This window comes from Heloderma suspectum, chromosome 9 (genome assembly GCF_057233095.1).
Source record: "Heloderma suspectum isolate Gila_16-S chromosome 9, 16-S_ref, whole genome shotgun sequence".
NCBI lineage: Eukaryota > Metazoa > Chordata > Lepidosauria > Squamata > Helodermatidae > Heloderma > Heloderma suspectum.
This window is the reverse complement of record NC_139466.1, coordinates 43,013,375-43,029,443: the sequence shown is the minus strand read 5'-3', so window position 1 is coordinate 43,029,443 and position 16,069 is coordinate 43,013,375. Positions and strand designations below refer to the sequence as shown.

The following is a 16,069-nucleotide window of genomic DNA, read 5'->3' as shown; positions in this document are numbered from 1 at the left end:
GAGGTGGCTAACAAACTATAAATCAGCCAAATTAAAACACAAATTACAAATTCAAAACAAATCCATGGGGTTGGGGAGGGGCGGAAGAATTTTACAACAGCAAAAGCAATAGATATCAACAAAAATCTTTAACATATTTTTAGCCCCATCTGCTGTTTTAACAGTTCTAACCACTGGGGGCCTGGGAGAACAGAATTGTTTTGACTAGGAAACAGACAGGAGTGACTCTGGGAAGAGAGTGCCACAATTAAGATGCCACCACAAAGAAGGCCCTTCCTTTCTCTTTCTGCCTCCTGCCTGGCCCCTGAATACAACCTCAAGGAGCAGGAAAATTCCTATGTGATTCGACTGGAGTATAAATGGTTCCTGTTCAGATGTTCTAGAATGATGACAAAGAAGGTCTAAGCCAGCCTTCCCCAACCTGGTGCTCTCCAGCTGTGTTAGGCTACAACTCCCATCAGCCCCAGCTAGCAAGGCCAGCTGGCTGGGAGTGATGGGAGCTGGACTCAAAAACATCTGAAGGGCACCAGGTTGGGGAAGGCTGGGCTAAGCATTTGAAAGGATGGATACACAGCTCAACCTTGCTTCTATGCTGCTGTCAATGGGCAGGATCTTTCCAGAACTTGAGTCCTGGTTTTTACTTCAGTGTCGGAATAAAATCCGCACGTGAAAATAAATATTGGGCCTTCCTGCGCAAAATGTGTGTTCTTGATTTTGATTTTTCCATCCTTTAATGTCTGTTTAGAGACAGCTGTAGCAATATTGTCTCTTCCCTAACATTCTGTCCTTACATCTGTCTAAACAGAGGCTGGCTAGCTTTCATAGCATAGAGGATCATCTCTGCTATGAACCAATCATTCATTAGTGTCCATTATAATCTACTGCAGTGTGTTAATACAGGCGCAGGTGGTTAGGCCATATCATGCCTTCCCTTAAAGCTGCCTCTCCCAGCCCCTCCCATTGGCAGCTAGTCGTATTGGAGGGCTACTTCAAGAACAGAGTGATGGTTTGGAGCTTGCGGAGGGAGGCAACCTAAACCTCCCCAAATGTTCTTCTGCTGCAGCACGCTCCTCACTTTGTATTGGCTATGGGGGTACTTGGCACTCTTCTTTTGGGGGTACGTGACACCCCTATAGAGGATGGAAGCAGGCCTGGTGGCTGACATTGCTGGGCCCTGTTCAAAATCTTATTCTCTTGAGGAATCAGAAATCCAACCTGGTCAATCTAGTATCCAGTATCAGGAGCAGCACGGCTATGTATGTACACCAGTTGCTGGAGAACATCTCTCAGATGTAGATGTTTACAGCAGAGGTGGGCAGAAAGTAGATGTGCAGATATTTCAACCTCCAACTCTCAGGTTTCTTGACCATTGGCCATGGTGGCTGGGGCCTCTGGGAGTTGAGGTCCAAAACATCTGGGGATCTACCTTTTGCCTACTCCTGGTATATATAGCACCTGTGCCTGTATAGGTTGATTCTGTGAGAGGTTGGGTTGTGAGGGGTGGCTGTGTGTTTTCAGGACCAAAGAACTGGGTTTATTGGCTATAGGTTTCTTCTTATTCCATGATCCCGTCAAATGCAGCCAAATTGATCAAATCATGCTTTGATTTGATAAAAAATCATGCCCTGATCCCTGAAGCACTGAAAAACTCTACCTTTCACTTAAAAATCATGCAAGAAATTACAGCTGCTGTTCCTAAGTTGATGTGCTGCAAGAAAGCTGAATTTTTAAAAACTTTTTAAAATGGGATTCTTTCAAACTTTTCACTTACATTGAACTAAACTGGTGCAAACACCCCTTCCGTTCTCAAGGACAAGCATTATCAATGAACATTTACAACAATGTTCTCCAACCTGGCACCCTCCAGTTATGTTGGACTGCAGCTCCCCTCATGCTGGCTGGGAATGATGGGAGCTGTAGTCCAAATACATCTTGCGGTGCCAGGTTGGAGAAGGCTGATTTAGACCATCTGCCAAAGGGGATATTGCTATGTATTTTCCATCTAGTGGAGAAACACTATTTTACCCCATTTTGCTTCCAAAGCAATGGGGCCACCTAGTTTGGTTGGTGGGCGGAATAATGCTGGAGAACTCTACTGGGACAATGTTCTTTTGAGTGGTAAAAGTTTGGCTTGGAGTCCTGGATGCACAGGAGTCGGTCTCCTCTTGCCTTCCAGCAATTTGAGTTGTAATTAAGGAGCTGTCAGAGACCTGAAACACACATGTCTCTTATATAAAAAAAAAATGTGCAGTGCTTTCTGACTTATTGAAGTGTTTCACGTACAGACATGGTAATCTTTAACCACCATGTAAGGCATGTCAGTTTTGGCCCTGCACTGTGGAAGGTGCAAGGGAATTATGGTGGCTTGGCTAAGGCTGCTTGAGTCTGTTTGTAGTAGAGGTGACATCTGAGCAAAGGCTTCTTTGTTCATACTTCAAAGCCACTTGGCTATGTCTTTAATGCACTGAGTTCCTTTCTCCAGTTTCCAGAAAAGGATTTGACCTGACATTTGACTGGACTGGTGATTGTCAAAAGAGAGGCCTTGGGCGGAAGGGAGTTCAGAATAGATTCTCCAGGGGGAAGACTGTTGGGGCCGGGGCACCAGTGCTGGTATGGTGATGTCTCATGTAGGGGGTGTTTTGAGTCTGCCTTTCTGTAGGAGGGGTCAGGGATTCTGGAAGCCTGCTGCTGTGCCAGTGCTGTGATAAAGAATCTAATCTGCTCTTTTTCTAATGCTGCCCTGGAATTCAGCAACTGTCTCTGGACAATTGCAAGAGGAGGAAATTGATTTGCAAAGGAAATAACCCATTCAGCCCTGGCCACAATGGGAAATAAAACCAATTGTTCCATACTTTATTTTTGCTGCCTGACTGAATGTTCTAGCTTGTCCAGCCTGGCCTGTTGATGAAGAAAAATAAAAACAGCTTGGCTAACTTGACTCTTTTTCTCTGTCTTTCTCTGCCCACTAACAGCACTGTCAGAGCCCTGTTTTTAAATCTGTAACTCTGCACATCAAGCTGTTGAATTTGACTGTTGACATAATGCAGGGCTGAGAACTCAAATTACATTGCTAGTAGCCACAAACTGTAAAACAAGGACGTGCGAGCTGCCACAGATCCGTTCTCAGCAGTAAAACTGTCCCATTTTGTGCCATACTTGGGATCGTATTTTGCTCATTGCTAGTTAAGCTACTTCCCATCCCAAGTGATGGAGGTGGGAAGGTAGCATTGTTCCAAATGAATAACATGCTGCACCCTGATTCACTCGCCAGTGCTTTTGTCATGGCTAATGAAATGCTGCAGTTGGCTTATGGTTTTAAAATGCTGATGTGGTTTGGGTAGAAGGGCTGTTTCTATTCTTGGCTGACCAGGCCTTAGGAAAGCGTTGGCAACAAGATGTTGCAAATAAACTGAGTGAGCTAACTGGGTGGTATACTCTCTTAGTTCATCTCAGTGAGCTGTGTGTGAATAAAACCCTAGAATAGCCAAACCCAGTTTATTCAAATGGGGGGGGGGGTAATGGTAACATGTTTCGTGTGGCTTTGGAACCACAGTCTCTCTCATCACTTCCATTCTCCAAATATGAATTATATTCAGAAGCAAAAGAGAAACCAGAAAAGCTAGAAACGTTTTCTTCAATATAAGCAGTGTTCAGATGTCACTGAAGAACCCAACCCAGGAGGTGCTTTTTCAGGAAGCGTAATGACCCCCCCCCCTTTATCTACTGATGCAGATTGGTGGGATTGAGGTCAACCTGCTCCACTCTTCTTGATGCACTGATCCCTGAACTTTGCGGAAAGCCATTTCGTGCTTCTCCACTGGCCCTAGCCTTATCTGTTTTCTGCTGCTTGCTTTTCAGCACCTTGTAGAGATAGCTTCTATGTGTGAATGGGTAGTTGGGCTTGGCTTCTGCCCCATATGGCCCTTCCCTTCCAGCACCATGCCTCATCTTGATACTTCCTGTGTTATGAATAGAAACACTCATCCACCATTCAGAAACCATCAGGACAGTTTTAAATTTCATTATTGTTAATTATGTTAAGTGTAGATGTCTTTATAAATAAGTCAAGAATAAATATCCTAGCTAGTTTCTGACCACTAGACTTTGCTTGTTTTTAATGTGTGAGTTGATCAGTGTTACTTATTTCTATGGTGCTTCTTGGTGCACAAAACATTTAGTATTTCCCCCTTTGTTATCCTTCCTGCTGGCACCAATAGGAAGCTGTGTTTTTACTAAACAAACAAACACCCAACTCAGCTGTTTAGGACAGGCAATTTTGGTTCTGATCAGGGCTGGGAATGGAAGAGGTACGCCTTGCCACGTTCTTCGTTTAAGGTAGGGATTGCATGCATGCACATATACACACGCACACCTGTAATTTAATGAACAAAAAATGAAGATGCAGCTACATACTACGCAGTAAGTGTAATGTGTAGTTTGACCCTCAGATGGTGAGGCACCTGGAGGAGGTGCTCCACTGGTTATCTCAACACATGGCCAGGAACATGTGGGACCTGGTCTTCCTTCAGGTACCCAGGTCCCAAGCCATGTAAGGCTTTAAAAGTAAGCACTGACACTTTGAATTTTGCTGGGAAACAGACCTGCCACCAGTGTAGTTCTTAGGATAGGAAACCTGGCGCCCTCCAGATGTTTTGGACTACAACTCCCATAATCCCCAGTGCTGTCCTGAACTTATAGTCCAGAGTTGTAGTCCAAAACATCTGGAGGGTACCAGGTTGCCCACCCATGCCCCATTTGCATTAGTAACCTGGCAGTTGTATTCCCAACAAATTGAAATTTCCATGCAGATTTCAAAGGTAGCCCCACATACAATACATTAGAGTAGTCAATCCTGGATGCTACCAGAGCATGGATGACCATGTTCAGACTATCTCTGCCTCCCTTAATGGCACCCCAGATCTTTCCTCCTCTTCATCTTTCCTCCAGTGCAAGCCTGGATCGGGCTTCAGTGTGCTGACTTGGCCATGTGGAATAAAAGTCCTTTTGTGCTGCAGGCTACTGGGTGGTTCATTCTGGAGAGCTCTGCCTCCCTCCTGAACTGCCATTAGCCTTCAAACTGGGAAATAAAACTGAAGACAGCAGCGAGAGGTGGGGGTGGCTATCCCCCCTCAGATGGTAATGCTGCCTTGCGAATAGTGTGTCATTTTTGTCCTTTTGATCAGACCTCTTGCTGCCCATCCCACATAATTATGTTTGGAGGGTGGGCTGCTTGCAAGCTTTAAGGCCCCATCAAGAAGCTGACGTAGTGACAGGCGTTCATTTTGCTTCCATCCGATTGACCTTTTAGCCAGGAATATACAACAAAAGCCCAAATGACATGCAGCATCTGAAGGAAGAAAATATTACTTGGGAAAATTGTTACCTTTTATTAAAAATTCAACTATGGATTGAGAGGGGAGAGCTTTACAATAATGAATAAAATTAATAATAAGATACAAATCTACCCTTGTAGTCATCATTCTTGGTATATGGGGAAAATGATTCCATTTTTTTCCACCAGCTTGTTTCCTAATGGTCTTTCCATGCTCTTGGAAAATGTGGCTTAATAAAATATCAATCAAATTGTATAGTCGTTGGGATTTTCCCCATCACCAGCTAGTTGTTGTTTGGGAACCTGATGATTAGTTCTAAGGGTCATACTACATGTGATGGTGTCACATATATCTTCATAAACAGTAGATGCCGTAGGCCACAGTCAGGATTGGGACTATGGCATGCAAGGAGGGAGGGTTAACGCTTTCCTCCCATACAGCACTCCAAATGAAAATCACTCCCCTGAAGCTGCTATTTTGTGGTTGCTTGTAAGCAACTGAATCCCACAAACTGTTTTGCTGGGAAGCTGCTTTGCTTCCTGTTCTACTGGACTTCCCGGTTCCTGTTTTATGTCTTCAGATGTGCCTGAAGAGAGGTAACCCCCTTCCTAGGTCACTGTGAGCCCCAAACAAGCCGCTTGTAACTATTGCTAATAAGCTTGTTTCTCTGTGTTTTTCCTGAACAGGTTGTGAAAACAATAGGCCTGAGAGAGGTTTGGTTCTTTGGACTTCAATACCAGGATACCAAGGGCTTCTCAACATGGCTGAAACTAAACAAAAAGGTATTGGGGGTGTGTGTGTGTGTGTGAGTGTGAGAGTGAGAGAGAGAGAGAGAGAGAGACCCCATTCTCTGCTGCCTTCCCAAAAAAGATGGTGCCATTCTTTCTTAAACACTGACAGAGTAAAACATGGTGTGTGTGTGTGTGTGTGTGTGTGTGTGTGTGTTCTCTATGGATTTCTCTGAGCACTCTGCAGCAATGGAATAGAACCCCTGTAAGAAGCTCTTTTGTTTCACCCAGAGAAACTGTCCCTGTCCCCATGCTGTCTTAAACTCATGGGGGTTGCAATGTCTGCTTAAATACTTTTGAACCCCAATTGCATTTAAAAATGTCTTGGGTTCCTTCTCTCCCCCTCTTCCCCCCACTGCCCCGTCACCTGCCTCCAGCCTCCGATTTTGGGTGATCCCATGGTACAGTCATTCAGCCCAGTTGCAGTTTGTGTCACTTGGGCAAGTGACAGAAGTTCTAATTTCAAATGGCTGTGGATGCAGCCCTTTAAACTAGATCTCGCTACCAATTCACTGTAGGTAACAGCTCAGGATGTGCGCAAGGAGAGTCCACTGCTTTTCAAATTCCGTGCCAAATTCTACCCCGAGGACGTAGCGGAGGAGCTGATTCAGGATATCACGCAGCGCCTGTTCTTCCTCCAAGTGAAGGAGGGCATCTTGAATGATGATATCTACTGCCCCCCCGAGACTGCCGTCCTCCTGGCTTCTTATGCCGTCCAATCCAAATATGGCGACTTCAATAAAGAGGTGCATAAGCTGGGCTATCTTGCTGGTGACAAACTCCTTCCTCAAAGGTATATCAAACTTGACAACTCTCTTGGCTTTACAAATGTGTTGTGCGTGCATGTTGTGTTACTTCACTGTGGTTTTTGCCACTTGTATGCTTCCATTGAATCCAAACATCAGTAAAGAGTTCAGTAACTTTCCACTGAAATGTGATTGCGATGATCTCAGTGTAGGAATAGGCAACTGCTGGCCCAATTGCCCCCACCCCCGCGTTTTCTCACAAGGTTCATCCTGAGCTGGAGGCCGGCCTGTCCGTTTCCAGGCAGTTTCACTTTCACAGTTGTTCACTCATAGTTTTTAATTTCCATTATTTTTAATTTCCTCAACTTGTGAATTTAAAAAAAATCATCTCAAAATAATATTTAAATACATATTTTGAAGATATTGCCAAGAACTGCTACTCCTAAAGCGTGTGCAAGCATCCAGAAGAGAGAAGTACTGTTCATTTTAGAACAAGAGACTGAACAGCTTGAAACAGGTCCCGAAGAAGGAGGTGTTCCGAAGCGCGTAGAGCACAATACATTTTGTTTTTTCGAGCACTGGAGCCTGCCTTCCCTGTCTTTGTCCTTATGGCATTCATTGCCATGTGATGTGGTGGCAGTGGCCATAGGATTAGACATCATCTGCAATGTACTGGTCTATCAACAGGTTTATTAGCCATGAGAGCTCTGTACAGGGCTGCTTTTTATGTTCTTGTCCCTTGCTCAGTTCATAATATATCCCCTGTGGAGCTGGTAGTGTAGTAGCAGTGCTAATAAAGGTTGCCAAGTAGGGTCTTATTGATTGATTGGTTGATTGATTGATTATTTGATTTGTACCCCACCTTTCCACCAAAACATGGCACTTAAGGCAGCTGGTATCTAACTTCTTCAGTATAAGGTTTTACATGAGAAGCTTTGCAGTCACCTTGGAAGCATTGCCTCAGGAGATGGGAGGTAAAAAAATACAGCTGAATGAAAAACTAATAGAGTGGAAATGTATGAAGGAGAAACATTATTTCTCTCAAGAATGTCATGTCATTCCACTGTAGCCACACACAGGGGTCTTTTTACCAGGTTGGGCCAAGATTTTAAGCTGTGCAGCAAAGATACAACAATATGGGACACCAGAGAGCAGTTCCAGCATAACTCGGGGCCACTCGCACATGGCACTCTTCCTACATGGAGACAGCTCTGCGGGGGTGTTAAAAAAAGTGTCCATTTGGAACAAAAGATGGCTTAAGTACTTCTTTTGCCACACTTATGCATGTATGGAAGCTGCTTGTCTCCTGACATATTTTGCTGCTTTTTGCTTCCTAGGGTTTTGGAACAACACAAACTCAATAAGGATCAGTGGGAAGAAAGGATCCAGGTGTGGCATGAAGAACATCGGGGAATGCTCAGGTAAAGCTGAAATTAGAGCAGTACTTGCCCTGTGTTATGTAGAGTGTCTTCTGTGGCTCTGTGTTGGTGCAATTGAAATTTGTAACAATATAGCTTCTTTTTAAATGCTCCACATGTTTCACATAAGTCCCCCCAGTAATCCTAACAGCCTGGCATTCTCCCCACACTACAGATAGGAAGGGTTAAGGCTGAGAAAATGCATAGTGTCTTATTTAAAGCCCCCTAGTGAGTCTCCTGGGCTGACATGAGAAGAAGATCAGGGACTTCCTGACTATCACTTTTGTAACCACTGTTTTGCACCAGTTCTCATGTGGAATCTAGTGGCTTTCAAATAGTATGTTGGATAAGACTCCCTGCCCCTAACATTCTTGGTTATAGAAGATGTTGGAAAATTTACTTGCTGAGCCCAGGGTGGAATGGGAAAGCGAACGTTCCGTTACTCAAGGGAAGTGAATCATTTGCGCCCCACATCTTCTCTTTCCTCCTGGTAACCTCCAGTTATGGCTCAGTTACCTCTGCACTTACCACAACACTCTTACTGTCTGAAAGAGGGTCCTACACAAAAATAATCCCAGCTCTGTAGAAATCCCAATTTTATATTAAAAACAAATCATGCAAATGCAGCATGTTTTGCATACATTAATTGGCTAATCTTGCATTTCCTTTGTGCAGAAGTATCAGCAGCCTTGCCTTATCGCTGCTGCATGCCTCCTGTTAGCAGTAGCAATAACGCTTGCCATTTTATATGGGTCCCTGGACATGGTCCAGGGCCATCTGATGTTGCCACCTTCCTGAAGCTAAGCAGCTCTAGATCTGGTCAGTTCCTGGATGAGAGGCCACCTGGGAGCCCCATGTATGTTGCTTGGAGTTCCACAAGGAAAAAGGAGGGATCTAAATGTAATAAATTAATACAAGTAGGACCTGTGACAAAATGTTGCAATATATTTTGACAGTGCATTTTGACCTTCTAATAATGGCCTGCTCCAGTGTGGGGTGCTTACCAGTCAGCTATCCCATCTGTCTTTCTTTTCCAACTGACTCTCAGCACTCCATGGCTATGCTCATGGCCAGTCCTCATTGGGTGTGGGCTTTGGGAAGGGGTTGCCCCCTTACATTTTTGGTAAAATATTTTTTGAACTTCTGCAAACCTCGGGGTTCCTCTGAGCATGCTAACAGCTCCCTCTTGCTTCTCAGTGGCACCCTTTTGGCTACAATCCTATCAACACTCATCCCCTGAGTTTACTGTTGGAAGGAGTGACAGCACTTTAGAAGTTTAGAGTGTTCAGAGTGCTTCATATATTCTCAGTAATCCTTACAAAAGCCCTGTAGAGTAGTCCAGTAGCAGGGGTCCCTGTCTTGTGGGTTGGCCTTGCTATCCATGCCAACAATTATGACTGCCAAATCCTTGTCCCTTCCCTTGTCCCTGAATGTGCGTGGGGTCACAGTGCAAGGTCAGGGGAGCAGGGGCCTTTCTGCTGGTGCCCACCGCAGCTTCCCTCTCCAGGAGGGCTCTCTTGAGTGCAGCATGAGAAAGAGGATGATCCTTGCCCCCTCCCCACCTTCAGGCTGGAGGAGAAGCCTGAGGCTCCTCTTGTTATGCTCACCAGAGAGCTGTGAGTTACTTGCCATTGCCTGGGTGGCAAGCAGCATTGTGGACCCTGGCCAAGGGTCATATCCACACATGGTAGATGGAGGGGCTGAGGCTGAGAGAACAGTGGCTTTGTCAAAGGTTTGAATTCATGACAAAGGACAGATCCTGGACCATGGACATCCCGGCTCACAGCTCTGAGTCTTAGCCAATGCATTGCTGCAGCAGAGAAGAATTCTTAAGAATGTGCTTAAAGCTCATCCTACAAGACTGTATCTGTGGCTAAGGAATCCCCTTAGGTTAAGTGTGTTTGAGTCCAGGGTTCAAATTAAGATCAGCCATGAAGCTCACTGGGTGCCCTTGAACTGTGTTCCTTCGATCTAGTTTTCAAAGTGGCTGTGAAGGCAAAAGGAGATAATCCCATGTGCACCACCTTGAATGCCTTAGGTTGTAAAGACAGGTTACAAAGTCTTGCCGGTAATCAAATCTTGTGTGTCTGCCTTCCTCAAACCAATGATATGGTAGATATAGACAATCTGTTAATTCATTTGGTTAAACATGTGCTTGGAGCCTTGGTTGGATAAGCCCATTCTTTTATTTGTGGGGTGTGTCGAAGTATAGTGGTTAAAAGTGATTCAAACTCTTTGAGTTTTGTGAAGATAGTATTACTAGTAGATTGGCACAGAGAGAACCTTCTCCTCTGTAAGCAAGTTGGGTGCTGAGAGCTGAGGCCCTGTCAGAATCGTGGGTGCTTGCCCTACCGGTTAAGTTCTGCCTTCCATGCTCAGTTATGATTCAGACACGAAATTCAAAATTGTTCTGTTCTCTTACGTACTTTTAGAGAAGATGCTGTCTTGGAATATCTGAAAATTGCACAAGATCTGGAGATGTACGGCGTGAACTACTTCAGTATTAAGAATAAGAAGGGCTCAGAACTCTGGTTGGGAGTAGATGCTCTTGGACTCAACATTTATGAGCAGACTGACCGGTAACAAGACTATCCCTAAGCTTCATGTGGAGTGTATGAGAGGGAGAAGGAGGGAGGAAAATAAAGAGGCCTGTTGGAACAGACCAAAGGTCTGTCTAGCCCAGCAACCTTTCAGCTCTGGACAGCTAGATGATTCCAGGAAGTTTATACACAGGTGTCACTCATCAAGGCAGTCAGAACAGACTGTGGAGGAGCAGTGGCCATTTGATTTATCCAAGTGAGCCCTCAACATCTGTGACCACACCAACTGGGCCAGTCTCAACACCACAGGATCCTGGGAGGAGGTGGCGAGCCCCAGTGGGTCCTCAGAGCACAGCAGAATAGTGGCAGCCTTCTCACTTTTGTCTCTAGCTGCTGTCATCCATATCTATTCTGCCGCAGAAAATGATGGAGGTTCTACTTGGCTATCATGGCTAAGGGCTTTTGCTAGACTTACCACCCCAGGGTGACAGGATGGGAGTCACGTAGGTCAGTGCTCTCTCCCCATGGCCTGTGTTGCATTTTAATTTGGGTATTTTTGTTCCTGGCTCAAGATCTATGCCTGGTTGGGACCATAGTTTGAATGAGTTGCCTCTGTCAACTTGGATATCCACCGTGCTTGCATTTAATTCCCTGCAAATTTATTCGTTTTATCTGATCTTTGTAAATTCTGAACAGCGGTTTTTCTTCCCTTTTAGATCCACATTGGTCATTTCAAATCTTACAAATCTCACTGGTGGGAACTAATTTATAGCCTGTAAATGTAGACATGGTGTTGGATAACTGCAGATACTTGAATTGGCTCATCTTTTGAAATGATAAATCCCTTTCTTATTCACCTTTTGCAGGTTAACACCAAAAATTGGATTTCCATGGAGTGAGATCAGAAATATTTCATTCAATGATAAGAAGTTCGTTATCAAGCCAATTGACAAGAAAGCACCAGTAAGACATCTTTTATGGCTTTAAAAATGTTGTGATATTAATCCAGTCATGTGACTGAAAAGCAGCAGTTCAGAGTAATTCAAGAAGCCAGCTGGCTTTAACGGAAATGGTTGATACCAAACCAAACATTAGAACATTCTGTATTAAGTGTAGCCTTGTTTTGTTGATGAAGAGGATACTAATAGTTGAAGAGCATTTTAAAGACTCATCCATGTGTAGGGGTCTCTACTTGGGACCTGTTAGATGCTACCACACAAAACTATTGTGGTAGTGAAGTGGGGTTTTTCTCCCCCTAAGATACATTGAAGTAATAGGATGTAAACCAGAAATTAAGAGAGGTCTTTTTTGTTATCTGTGGGGGTGAGCGAACAGCTTAAACTCTGTCACTTCAGTGCTATTCAGCCATGCCTAACTTGCAGAGCACCAGAGTGACTGCTCTGGTAGGTGGCAGAAACAGTTCAGGGCTTACTTAGCTTCTATGCGCACCACATTCTTGGCTTCTAGGCATCTGCATTGCTTTTCTGGATCCATAATTATCCCCCAAAACAAAGTCCTCTCACTTGGAGAACAGTTTCCCGGCTGTGAGACATCTTCATTCTGGAAGAAGGAAATTCCAGTGCCATAAACCTCTGGGTTTAGGTAGTAGTATGTGTGTATTGTGTCAGATTTTTGGCAAGTCCCATGAGTCCAGAATGTTGAGGCCTTGGGACTGAAGCCTGTGACTGAGTCTTCACTGTATCTACACCATACTGGGGCGGGGCAAGGCGGGGTGGGCTGTCCATACAAGCTGGAGTGATTGCTCCCGCCAGAGCTTTTGTCTCTGTCATCTGTTCTTTAGTCAGCTTGCATCTGGGGGTTGCTGCAGCATGCGGTCTGTGGGGCTGCCTCTCGTAGTAGTTGCAAAGTTCAAGAACATTGCAGCCCACCCACTGACAAAGCAAGTCGCAGAGGACGTAGCACATGTCCATTCTGCCTCTGCTGCAATGGCTGCTTGCTTCCAAGCCCAGTTTTAAATTGCTGGTGATGACCTTCAAAGATTCTTCCTCTTACATTCCCACTGGCTTCTACCTGTGGGGGAAGCCCTGCTCTGCTTCCCCTCTTTTTCAGCGGGGAGAACTGTGAAATTATGAGCTTGGTTTTCCCCATGTTGGCACCAGCAGTACAGAATGGCTCACCTAGTGAAGCTTCCTTGGTCCCTATTGTACCTTTGGGAGTGATGTGAAGCCTGGCCTTCTCAAAGCTGTCCTTGCTGTCTAATTAGATGCTTTGTCGCTGCCGCTGCTTAAACCTGGACATTAACTATTATATCTGGATGCGCTGCCTTTTCCTTTTTAATGTATGATGGTTTTTTATATAATATGTATTAATAGTTGTATACCATCTTTCAGCAGATATACAGTCTAAACATGCTTAAATAACACCTGAGAAGGTTTTCTTGGAGAGCTTAATTTCAGGCAAGCTTGCCAGTTTTCCAGGCTTCCTGGCTCACCTAAGCTAAGGGTTGATGGAGAGTCTTTTTAGAATCCTTTTTTCCAAGAGGAACACTTAGTAGGGGAACACCACTAATGAAATAGGGGTTACTGTAGATTGAGGCAAGCAGCTACACCTTGAGAAGAAGGGGAAGTGGTATGGATGCATTCTTGGTTAATCCTGCACTTTCCCCTCCTTTTTTGCAAAGGACTTTGTATTCTATGCCCCACGGCTAAGGATTAACAAGCGTATCCTGGCTCTCTGCATGGGGAACCATGAGCTCTACATGCGTAGACGTAAGCCAGACACGATTGAGGTGCAGCAGATGAAGGCCCAGGCACGGGAGGAGAAGCATCAGAAGCAGATGGAGAGGTGCGTACCACTGAGTGCAAGCTTTTCTCAAGGGGAGCAGACTCCAGAATGCAGTGAACTGTCGCTGAATGTTGGTGACTTGCACTGTCTTAGCCATGGTCATCTGCTTTCCACCTGCAAATTCTGCAACTGGAATCCATGAGGAGGTGGGCAATTAGACCCTCACCTGCCCTCCCAGTTGCCAGCCTGGAGGTACACAACGTGTAAAAGAAGTGGTATCTCTTGCTGGCAGACCTGCTTTAGGAGTTGGGGGAGGAGATACTGGCCCTCAACCCCTCATTTTCTTCTCAAAGTGGCCCTGCAAGGAATCTAGTTGCTAACCATTAGAATACATTGTGGAAATAAATGCCTGGGGTGGAAGCTTTTGGCAATGAAGTCAAGTTTTGGGTGGAATGTAGGAAGGGATTTGTAGGTAACAAAAGATTTGGCTTTCCTGTGGTGGTGGGTAAATGTTCTCTTGATTCCAGGGGTGTTGAACCTCAGGCCCATGGGCCAAATGCAGACTGTCTGGGGTCCTGATCCAGCCTTCCAGGGTCCCCCATGCGGCCAGGCCCCCTTCCTCTGACCCAGTCCTCCTCTCCTCACCTTTTCTGCCCGCCACCAATCAGTTGGTGGCTTCCTGTCTTTTGCAAGTCTTTCCCCCACTTTAAAAGGTTGAAATGCCTCTCCTAAGGCTCTGTTACTGGCAGTGAGAGCCAAGTTCGGGATTTTTAAAAAAAACTGCTTAAAAGTTTGGGAAACACTTTTTTCCAATTAGGAATGGACAAATCAGTCTATTTCCAGTCCATCAATTTCATATATATTCAGTCCCAAGTGCATTCCATCCAGTTTCCACATCACTCTGCACATTTTAAAAAATCGTGAAAATGCCGATTTATTTTCATATACAATTTCCTCGAATACACACGTTTTTGTATGCCATTTCTGAGCCAAGAATTGCACCACAGAATTCAGAGAAGTGTGCTATTCAAGTGATAAATCTGTTCTGATCTTCATATTAGTCTGGGAAGTACAAATCATCCCATATTAACCTACCTCTGCATTAAGATAATCAGACAGGAGGCCCTTTACAAGAGAAAGACATTTAACATTCACAAAAGAGGGGTCTGTTCTGTGGGGACATCCCGACTTTGGAATGCCCTCCCATGGGAAATTCCCCTGATGACAACACCGTACTCTTTGGCACTGGGTGAAAACCTTTTATTTGCACAAACATTTTAAAACAAATGTTCCTTTTTTATATTGCTCGATTTAAGTTTCTATCTTTTTACTTGGTTGAAATAGTTTTATGTCTCTCAAATTTTTGATGTTTAGGTTTCAGATTGTGATGTGTTGTTTTTAGGTTGTTTGATGTTCACCACCCTAGAATCCTTGTTGGGATGAAGGCGTGGTCTAGAAAAGTTTCAAGTAAATAAATACATTGGGTTGGTTCACTTAAAAATGTAGACCCAATGAAGTTATCTGCCATCCCTACTGCCAACACACTCAAAGGTAAAATGTGTAGAAGGGAAGTGCAACTGCTGATTACTTTAGACTTTTAGAGAAGAGAGAAACCCCAACCCCAAAGTTTGTTGTAAAGGAGATGATGATATTTGTCAACCAGCTGGTTTAACTTTATATTATTATTCATATTTCCTCCCCTTCCAGAGCCTTGTTGGAGAATGAGAAGAAGAAGAGGGAACTGGCAGAGAAGGAGAAAGAAAAGATTGAGCGCGAGAAAGAGGAGCTCATGGAACGGCTCAGGCAAATTGAGGAACAAACCAAGAAAGCTCAGCTAGGTAGGCGAGCCCTCATTCATGTGGCTCTGGCTGGAGTGCCTTGCAGAGTGCGGGTGGAGTGTGAACGCCCCCAGGCTGGTGTTGTGAGGAGGGCCCGTGTCTCCTGCAGGGGAGGTATGTGCTGCTTGCTTATTTGGATGGTCAGGTGAGCTCTGTTATCCTTATCTCTTCAGAACTGGAAGAGCAGACCCGCAGGGCGCTCGAGTTGGAGCAGGAAAGGAAACGAGCTCAGGAAGAAGCGGAGAAGCTGGCGAAGGAGCGGCAGGAAGCAGAGGAGGCCAAAGAGGCCTTGTTGAAGGCGTCGCACGATCAGAAGAAGACCCAGGAACAACTGGTGGGTCAGAGCTCTTCCTCACTGACCTGTATCTTTTTGGAGCTTTGTTTTTGCAGCACCAGCAACATATAGGGCAACACTCTAGAGTAAGGAAAGCAAGGGACAGGACATCTAAGTTTGATGGTGGGCGAGGGGAGGGAAGTGAAATGGGGAGATCTTGGGTAACGGGGAGGGATGTCTGTAGGTGCGAGTACCCTTTGTTTGGCGATGAGGACCGAGGGCCTAAGTCAGAGGCTTCGGGAAAGGAGAAGGTAGATGTTAAGCTGCACTTGCAGAGGACAGAGTGGGAGGACACTCACGTAGCACATGCATAAACCCAGAAGGGAA

General features: G+C 45.0%; 1 protein-coding gene across 3 annotated transcripts in view; it reads left to right on the top strand.

Annotated features, from left to right (window-relative positions):
* MSN (moesin) overlaps positions 1-16,069 on the top strand; it is a 75,866-nt gene that overhangs the window by 51,965 nt on the left and 7,832 nt on the right. For all 3 annotated transcript variants that reach the window (XR_014784884.1, XR_014784885.1, XM_084814260.1), the window contains exons 3-10: positions 6,020-6,115; positions 6,640-6,914; positions 8,205-8,288; positions 10,718-10,864; positions 11,692-11,788; positions 13,467-13,630; positions 15,278-15,408; positions 15,582-15,742. Coding sequence is in view for 1 of the 3 variants with exons in the window: in XM_084814260.1 (XP_084670386.1) it covers positions 6,020-6,115; positions 6,640-6,914; positions 8,205-8,288; positions 10,718-10,864; positions 11,692-11,788; positions 13,467-13,630; positions 15,278-15,408; positions 15,582-15,742 (1,155 nt within the window). In the remaining 2 variants the exon portion in view is untranslated. The remainder of the gene's footprint in view (positions 1-6,019; positions 6,116-6,639; positions 6,915-8,204; positions 8,289-10,717; positions 10,865-11,691; positions 11,789-13,466; positions 13,631-15,277; positions 15,409-15,581; positions 15,743-16,069) is intronic.